This window comes from Chaetura pelagica, unplaced genomic scaffold (assembly GCF_000747805.2).
Source record: "Chaetura pelagica isolate M959 unplaced genomic scaffold, ChaPel_1.0 scaffold664, whole genome shotgun sequence".
In the NCBI taxonomy this organism is placed as follows: domain Eukaryota; kingdom Metazoa; phylum Chordata; class Aves; order Apodiformes; family Apodidae; genus Chaetura; species Chaetura pelagica.
The window spans coordinates 364,217-373,598 of record NW_009952969.1 but is presented as its reverse complement, the minus strand read 5'-3'; the positions used below and the strand labels follow the sequence as shown (position 1 = coordinate 373,598).

Sequence of the window (9,382 nt, the reverse complement as noted above, 5' to 3'; positions counted from 1 at the left end):
TGCCTGGCATGGGTGGCATCCCTCCCCCTCCACCTCCATTACCTGGGATGGTGGGCATCCCTCCTCCCCCACCCCCACTGCCTGGCATGGGTGGCATCCCTCCCCCTCCACCCCTCCTCCCTGGCATGGCAGGAGATCACATAGAAGCCGTGGTGGCCTCCCAATTCAGCTGCCCTCTGGGCTCAGGCCGGCCTCCCCGCAAGGCAGTGAAGACACCAACGTTGAGAATGAAGAAGCTGAACTGGCAAAAGCTGCCCTCCAATGTGGTGAGAGGTGGGTGCCTCTGTCAGAAAGTCACTGCCTCTTTAGAGGTGACCCAGGGGAAAAAAACCTTGGAGTTTGTCAAATGCGATTGACTCCATTTTGATACAGAATTTCCCTGATTTCCATTCCATCTGACCTGCAGATCTTAAACAAATAAAAGTAGCTGGAAACCACTAGTGTAATATAATAATAATTCCAACTATTTCAGTAGTTTGGAATAGCTTGTTTATAACTAAAATCCTTTGGACTTAAAAGAAGGAGGAGGGATGGGAATATTTCCCTATTCCACCATGACATGCCTTAAGCTTGAGTTCACAACAGGCTTCTATCTGGGTTCCCAAGCCTTTGGTTCCCCAGTTCATCCGTACTTGCATCTGGATATATTAAAGTCATGAGTAAGAGTGCAGGTAAGGATCACATCACAGTTTGAGAAGGACATTGAAATAATTGGAGAGCCATAAGAATCATTGACTTGTCTCTTGATTTTTGGGTCACATTTCGCTCTCTTAGTGGATCTGAAGAGGAGCATGAAATGTGAGAAGAAGCCAGGACAGGCAAAGGTCAGCTTTGTCCTAGATAAGTGAGACACCTATTGCATGGAAGTTTGCATAGATGAAGTCTAAATTAGGTGTGTGTTCAACCACAAGAGCAGTTAATTATTGGGATTACTTTAGTAAAGACTACTACAGGCACATTTGGGTGATGGTTTTTGTTGTTGTGGTTTGGTTTTTTTTAAAGTCATTTAAGAAAGTGCAGTGGGCATTAATTCAAGCAGTCCTAGAGTCAGCAAGGAGGCTCAATTATAAAGTGAAAAATGAAGGAAGTTCACAGTCAGAAAATGTCAAGGTTGTGGCCAATCCATCAGCAAGCATGCAAGGAAGCAAAAATAACATCAGCCATGGTACTAAGAAAGAAATGGTCAAGGTCCTTCCCCTGCTGATTTGATTTGTCTACTATGGGGGAGAATGCAGTTGTATAGAGAGGAATGGGGCTGCACAGCCTCTGTGTGCCTTGTGCTGCATCCCCTTACCAGCACATCTTGGGGTCAAGCACCAGGTTTAATTACCCTTTAGGCCCTTTGGATCCTGCCTGTGGGACTTCTAAATAATTAGCATTTGTCCAGGCCTAATATGACTTGTCTTATTTCACTTATCTTCTAACAAGTGCCCCTTCTAGCAACACACATTTCTCCAAAGGCCAGAAGTTTTCAGCTGCCCCTGTAGCCAGTCTGAACACCTTGTCTTTTTCCAGAAAGTCACTCAATATGGGCTTCAGTGAGCAGCAGCAGTGAGGAAACCATAGAACCCAACTACACAAGCATAGAGCAGCTGTTTTGCTTTCCACAAACAACCCCCAAGGAGAAGACAACCACACCAGTGAAGACAGAACCAAAGGAGGTGAGGAGGTCCCTCTCGTTCTTTTGCATAAAGATCACTGCAGACAGCTCATCTAATACAAGATATCTTCTTTTTCTTTAATGAAGATCACATTTTTGGACTCCAAGAAAAGTCTCAATTTGAACATATTTTTGAAGCAATTTAAATGGTAAGATATGGCCAATTTTCATGAAAGTTGACAAAACTTTGAGCAGGTTTTGCATAGTATCTGGAAGGTCCTCAAGAAATCTGTCCTAGGTGGTCTCTGTTACTAAAACATCTGAACATTTCCCAGTTTTGCCTATACTGCCTTTAAAATACTGGTTGAAGGGCTTAATTGCATTTTTAGCTACCACATCGTTCAAGTTGGAACAGGCATTACAACTCCATTTTACTGATGGAGTGGCACAAACTCCTAGGATGACTTGTGCTGTGAGACACCTCTAGAGGTCAAACCTCTCCTCAAAACAGGGCCAATGGAGAAGTTACAAATGATTTATTTTTTTTTTTTTAAGTTAATCAAATATCCAGGGACAATCACTGAGTTGCAGGATTCATTTCTGGCCTTGAGACCTTAGAGAAGTGCCAGAAACAAAATCTGGGGCATAGCAGGGATCCAGATCCTGATTCCAAGTTAAACAACAGGATGTGTCTTTCCTCTTGGATCACTGTGGCTCTCACTAAAGAAACCATGGAGCATTTGCACAGATACATGTCTCATTAACATGTCACTGCGGAAGAGGGATCCTTGGTGTTTGGCTGACTCTGTTCCTCCTCCCTGCAGCTCCAATGAAGAGGTGGCTGCCATGGTCCAGAACGGGGATCGTACCAAGTTTGATGTTGAGGTTCTGAAGCAGTTACTGAAGCTGCTGCCTGAAAAGCATGAGGTCAGGAGGAAAAATGGTACCTTTAGTTCACAGAATTGAACACACAGTGCAGTTCTGCAATTTTTATTCTTTATTTCTCATTAGATAGAAAACCTGAAAGCCTTCAAAGAAGAGAAATCAAAGCTTGCAAATGCAGATCAGTTTTATCTTCTTCTCCTTCAGATTCCCAGGTAAGGTTGTTGGTCATGAACTTCAGCCCAGTCTTTTTCTGGGTTTATCTCTGTGAAGTTTAAGTTTCTTTATGGGAGCCTCTCAGACAGATACTGATGAATTTAAGTGGTGGGTTCCTCCTTCCACCTTAGAACCATCCCTGTCCCCATTACCCTTAGAGGAAGGGCTGTTGCTGCTTCAGTACCTCCTCTTGCTCAGAAGTAGCAGAAGCAGGCCCAGGCCTGACTCAGACCTGTCCAAGGAAGCCACATAACTTACTGAAAGGCAGTGTCAAATGCAGTTCCAAGAAAGAGGAACCCATATCTCACCCAGTGCTCAGTCTTCCCTTTGCTGATCACAGTTTAACAGCAGAAAGTACATCCCCACTGGTCCCTAAGGCAAGCAGCAGCCCCTCGGCTCTCTCCACAAGCCACAGACAATGTTTTGGTGTAGATGTGGTTGCCAGCGTGTTGTGAGGTTGCCAGAATTAACAGTGATGTGGGAAGAGGGCCGCTGTCTTGGCCAAGATCATGGTACCTTTAAACTTTGACTCAACCTCTGTCCTTAGCTACCAGCTGCGCATTGAGTGTATGCTGAGCTGTGAGGAGACCACCGCTGTGCTGGACATGATTCAGCCGAAAGCTGAAGCCATCCGGAGAGCCTGTGAAGGTAATGACTTCACCTTATTTCTGGATCTTATTTATGAGAGGAAGCTGTAGCTCCCCCCCACAGAAACTCCTCTAGAGCCCTGCAGTGAGTTTATCCAGCCCCCAAAAAATCTCCCCTGTGGTCCATTCAGTCATTCGCTGCAGAATACAAGGATGCATCTTAGGTATCTCCACTGATGGTCAAAGTCCTTAATAGGACTTTGGAGATCTAGAGATCATTTTCCCTTACCCTCAGGCCTCTTTCTGCAGCAGCTGTATTCCTCTGAAACACTGTCAAGAGTGGAGCACTGGAAGCTTCTCAGCCCTTTGAAAGGAGCTGAATTTAGACAGCAGAGCTGGCCCTGTTACAGCTAATTCATCCAGCATTATTTGCCACATCAAGACCTTCCCACAGCAATTTCCTCTGCTGCCAGAAAAGTACACTCCAAACTTCCCCCTGCTACAAATGGAACCAGAAGAAAAAGTTTGTTATTTTGGGCTATAAATTGCTGCTGCTCCAATTTTGTGTGTACATGGAGAGATTGCACAATAGGTTTCAGCTTCCTGTGGCCGAAATTCACAGGCCCTGCTCTGCTGGAAGCAGGATGCTCTTCTGGGCACTGTCGAGTGTTGCCTGTCCTAAAGAGTCAGTTCCCCCAGCTCCTGCCATGGGTTTCTCCAGCTGGCATTACAACTGGGATAAGGTGAAACTTCCCCCAAAAAGCATCTTCCCAGCAGCTCAGTTGTTCTTTTGGAGCTGTTCCTGCCTGAAAGCTGAGTGCTTTAGAAACTCACCACTACAGCACCCCATCATAAGGGCAAGGACAAGGACTGTACTCTTCATGCCCTGATAGTCATTTATACCATGTGAGACCAACAACAGGGCAAGCATGTCTGGTTTTAGCAGCTGGCAGAGAATCACAGGGCTGTCAAAACTGGCTCCACTGCACAGCTGAACTGAGTCTGCAAGGGTAAAATTACAAGCCAGATACTTTCCCCCACCTCAGGGTAAATTGAGGTACTTCAGGGAAGGCAGCAAGTTGATGGCTGTCAGTGAGGAGGGTCCAACTCCAGGCTATTGTCCATTAGGAATGAGAGACCAGAAGTAAAGAAAGAAGGAAACCCAAGTCAACAAAAACTTTTACAGCTCATGGAAATTAATCTATGTAGAATCAGTTTCCCTGCAGGCTGGGCCATTGGGCTGCAAAGCTGAAATATCAGCTGAAATATTGCTTTGGTGGCATTCAGAATCCCAATTTAAGTGCTGTTTAGGAAATGTTCTGGTGTAACAGAGGCTTTTATTTTAAAGTCCTTTATGTTTTTCAGATCTTCTGAACAGCCATCGCCTGCCGCTCTTTTGTCAACTGATTCTCAAAGTTGGAAACTTTCTGAACTACGTAAGGACTTATTTTTTTCTTGGCCTCCCCCTTTACAGTGAGTGGATGATCTCCTTTAGGGTGGTAATTTGGATGGACACAGGAGTTATGTCTGCTTTCTTTCTGTCTTGTAGGGAAGTCACACGGGCGACGCTGATGGGTTTAAAATCAGCACTTTACTCAAACTAACAGAAACCAAAGCAAACCAAACCCGCATTACGCTGCTCCACCATATTCTGGAGGTATCACTGCCAAGTCCTGAGTGATAAAGGTTTATCACAGATGGACCATTTCTCCTACTCTACTTTCAGTTAATGCCACACAGTTGTGTTTGTATCCTCCCTGGCTAGCCGTGGTGTTGCAAGTTGAGAGTGTTCAATTCCCTTAGGCTACCCTTGTGGGTACTAATGAGGGAGCTCTTTATTTTAAGACTTGTTCTGCTTTCCTCCAGCATCCTTCCTGCAATGGCTGGAACTTTTTTTTCATAATTGTGCAACCTACACATCATCAGCCACAAACTGCAGAGCACATGGTTTCCAAAGCTATCCAGACTGGTCGGTGCCCATTCAGCCCTTCTGCTTTTCCATGGCCTCTCCTTTTTCCATCATGCTATGCTCAGGCTTTTCATGCTCCTCTCCAACTCTTATGGCTTTCTTATTCCCTGCATTGCTGGTTTTGGTGGTTTTTTTCATTTTTCTGCACACTCTGCTCTGCCACCTTCATTCATCAAGGTCTCTCCATTCTAGTTATCCATGTTCAAGCCCTGCTTTAGCTGGCAGTAGCTTCAGCAACCACAGCCATGAAAGTTAATGATGCAAATAAGATGCATGCCCATTTGATACCTTCCTAGGACTGTAGGAACTGTCAGACTACATCAAACCACAGTCTTGCCTCCTCCTCCCATGGCCAAGAGTAGGTGTATCAGTAGAGGGTAGGTGAAGAGTTCAGCAGCAGGTCAGCTTCACTTTAAATTATGAGTATTTATCAACAGTCAACTCTATGTTTTTATAGCCCAGGAGCACTGCTTTCCCTCTCTAGATGTGCCATCCTTTCTGGGCACTTCTGCCCATGTTTCTTCCCCCCAGCTTCCTCTTGGCTGCTGCCACACAGTGAATAACATGTTTCTCTATTCTTCTTCAGGAAGTAGAAAACAGCCACACGGACCTACTGGAACTGCCAAAGGATCTTGAATATGTTTCAAAAGCAGCAGGGTAAAATTGTGTCTCATTTCCTTCAAATTAAAAACAAAAATAAATCTCATGAACATCAACAATGTACCAGAAATTAGGACACACGCAGCTGCTATAGCACATTAGCAAGATGGCATCTTATTTAGTTTTAACTGAAAGATGTGGTCGATGAATATTAGAGCTGCTTTAATGTATGATAGTTCTACTACAGCTGGCAACACTTAGGGCTGAAATTTGCAGAGCATTCAGGTAACATTGCCTCCCAGGCTCTCCCAAAATCTTCACTGCCTTTGTGGTAGCAGGAACGTCTGAAGTCCAGCTACCCAGCAGAGTTTCTGAAGTGTCTTCAACCAGGGAGAGGGAGTTAATGCCAAGCTCTGAGGGTGGAGAGAAACCCTTTGAATGGGTGGACTTTATTTGGCATTCATCTACTCGGTACACTTAGTTGTAGGTAGACCTGGCAGCCTTTTCATAAGTGCTGTGGAGGGAGGCTGTTTTCGGTGAGCTTGGACTGCACAGATTGTTCAGGGCTCAGGTTTCATTTCAGTGAAGTGGTGGGAAGCAAAGGGATAACCAGACCACCAGCTCAGACTTGTCCACTCCTTGATCAGCACAAGATGCTGGAGTGTCAACTAATAGGGGGGTTCTGTGTGATTTCAGAATCAATCTTGATATTATACGCATGGAGTCCAGTACCAATTTAAAGAAGTTGTTGGAGCTTCAACGGAAAGTGTTATCATCAAATGATGATGTGAAACAACAGTATGAGAAACCTATCCAGGTCAGTAATGGAGCACCCTCATATCTCCCCCATTACACAGTGCCCACTACATGTGTAGCTGAAGAGTTTCATGAGAGGGTGGAAAACATTGCTGCAAGACATACTCTCAGATTTGGAAATAGACTGCTATGCCACACAACCCATTGGTGTTTATTTACCACCTTCACCCCAAACCTAGTGGCCTGAAGCCCCTGCCCCAGCTGCTCTCTGCTCTCTGTGGTGTGACTCCTCACTTTGAGTGAAGATGTTCACATTTTGTGGGAATCACCAGAGTAAAACCCTTCTCTTGAGATTAAGATTTTCATTCAGCTTTCTGTGTCTTGCTCAAGCCACCTTGCTAAAATGACAAAGCACAGTCACAAGGACCAAAGATCATGTGCAGGTCTCAGTTTCTTCCTACTCCATAAGCTCTGATGGACTTAAATGCCAGGGCTCCAAAGCCCTGTTCGAAACTCTTACAGTGACATCCTTTTTTCTTTAATTGCACTTCCCTCATGGTCCTCTGGATGATGTGTTTACAGTGTATATAAAATGCATTCCAGGATAGCATTGATGCCTCCAGAAAGCTGGAAGAAGAATTTGAAGCTATTGAAAGAAAGAGAGAAGAACTTGCAAATTACCTTTGTGAAGATCCAAGCAAGTTGTCCTTAGAGGACATATTTAACACCATGAAGACCTTCAGAGATCTCTTCATACGAGCCCTGAAGGTTGGTGTCTGTGCACATGAGGCTGAGCAGCCCTAGTTCTGGTGCATGTCTCTGCTCCAACAGATGGGTGGGATGGGTACCCAGATCTGGTGGGGGCAAGGTGCTGGTTAGAGCCTCATCCTTTAATCACTTGGCATGAGATCACCTAGGGAGAGGGTGTCTGATCCCTGCTTCAGTGCAGGCTCCTGGCCCAGCTCAGACCCTGGTGATGTATGATTTTGGTGCAGCTCCAGCTGAGAGTAACAGCAATGCTTTGGAGTCAAGTGCAAAAGCTGTAAAGGAACAGGTTTATAAAACTTAACCCATTGCTCCAACCACAGAAAATAGACTCAGAATGGGGATATGTAGTAAAAAAAGCACCACTTTGGAGGAAATCATGTCTTCAGTACCTTCCACTTTTGCCTCAGCTGAAGGTCAGGCAGATCTGCACACTGGTAGGTCACTGTGTTAGGCAGATCACTGCTGCCTCTTCCTTCTAGGATATGGCAGAGTCCTGGCCAAGCCAGTGTTTTCCCTCTCACACGCTTGGCAAGAGAGCCCTTACTCCCCATGATCATTGTATTTATTGCACAGGATAAGGACAGAATTTCTGTTCTGCTTTTGCAACCATCTGCAGATCATCTTTCTCTTAATCAACTTTTCTAGAAAACATTTAGCCAACCTTCTCATGTCCCTGTTCCCTCACTGCAGGAAAACAAAGACAGAAAGGAGCAAGCTGCCAAAGCAGAGAAAAGGAAGAAACAACTGGAGGAGGAAGAGGGGAAGAGACAGAAGGGAGAAAATGGAAAAGTCAGTGAGTATCTGAAAAAGCTTCAAAATTGAGAGATGGAGCTGACAGGAGCTCTTTGCTGCTCCTGCTTTAATGGACCAGTACTGGTAATTTATTTTGTGGATTTCCAGGGACTGGCTGACTGAAAGCTTTTAGGTGCCATAGCTAAGAATTTACTTTTCTGCAGCTGGACAGAGATGTTAATTTTAGGTTTGCTGACTGAACAGAAAAGAAAAAAAAATCAAATTGAAACATTTCAGTTAAATTTTTCAGTTTCTAAACATAACTTTTGAATCCCGAGTCTAACAAGGAGCATTTCATTTCTCCCACTTCCAAAATCCCCATATACACTTGTCTTTACCACAGACTACTGATGTCTCAAAAATCTTGCAGATAACTTAACCTTTCTTTGGATGAAAATGAAAGGCACAACTGAAAAGTACAATTGAAATAAAAATCAATATTATTTTCCCTCCATCCCCAACCTCTACCCATACCCCACCACCACCCCCATAAAAAGAGGCCCCCACCAAGACAGATGGGAACGGGAGGTGTTTCAAGGTCATGGTGCAACCAGGCACAAAGGTGGGCAGAGCTGGTGCCAGCCTGTAGCACCCAGGCTTTGGAGCAGACCCTTGATCTTCAGCCAGGACACACTGCTGCAGGGTCATGGAGCACGGGCTGCTCTCAGGCCAGGCATCAGCTCCTTGCACCGGGACAGCTGTACCCATCCCAAGCAAGAGCATCACTGCAAAGTGTTCCTCATGGGCAGGTGTAACACCTGTCTCTCTCTGTCCCAGTTAAGAAGGGGATGGCAAAGCAGGAGGAGGTGTGTGTCATCGATGCCCTCCTGGCCGACATAAGGAAAGGGTTCACACTGAGAAAGACAAAGAACAGACATGACCTGGATGCACTTCCTAAAACCTCACCTGCGGAGAGCCCGGAGGAGAGTCAGTCTGGTAAGTACTCAGAACTCACTGTACCTGCAGCTATTCATTCCCATCTGCCCCTCAGCCTCAGCCAAGCATGCAAGCAAGAAGCTTTCATATTTGCATGTGGGGCATTTTATTTAAGGATGCTCTGCAGCCAGTGCCGTGGAGAGGAGGAGCAGAGAGCCCTGAGCTGGTGCCAGCCAAGTCTGTCCCAGAATTAGCAGCAATTTGGAGCAGCATGGCCTTGAACCCATGCTGATAAATCATAGACTCGTAGAGCCATTAAGGTTAGAAGAGACCTTA

At 45.3% G+C, this 9,382-nt stretch overlaps 1 protein-coding gene across 1 annotated transcript in view; it reads left to right on the top strand.

Moving 5' to 3' along the window:
- Positions 1–8: 8 nt before the first annotated feature.
- Positions 9–9,382, top strand: part of ADSSL1 (adenylosuccinate synthase like 1) — a 72,913-nt gene continuing 63,539 nt past the window's right edge. The window contains exons 1-12 of the mRNA XM_009995854.1: positions 9–273; positions 775–844; positions 2,425–2,527; positions 2,612–2,697; positions 3,246–3,346; positions 4,651–4,721; positions 4,835–4,942; positions 5,841–5,911; positions 6,551–6,671; positions 7,214–7,378; positions 7,442–7,478; positions 8,948–9,106. Coding sequence (XP_009994156.1) covers positions 9–273; positions 775–844; positions 2,425–2,527; positions 2,612–2,697; positions 3,246–3,346; positions 4,651–4,721; positions 4,835–4,942; positions 5,841–5,911; positions 6,551–6,671; positions 7,214–7,378; positions 7,442–7,478; positions 8,948–9,106 — 1,357 coding nt within the window. The remainder of the gene's footprint in view (positions 274–774; positions 845–2,424; positions 2,528–2,611; positions 2,698–3,245; positions 3,347–4,650; positions 4,722–4,834; positions 4,943–5,840; positions 5,912–6,550; positions 6,672–7,213; positions 7,379–7,441; positions 7,479–8,947; positions 9,107–9,382) is intronic.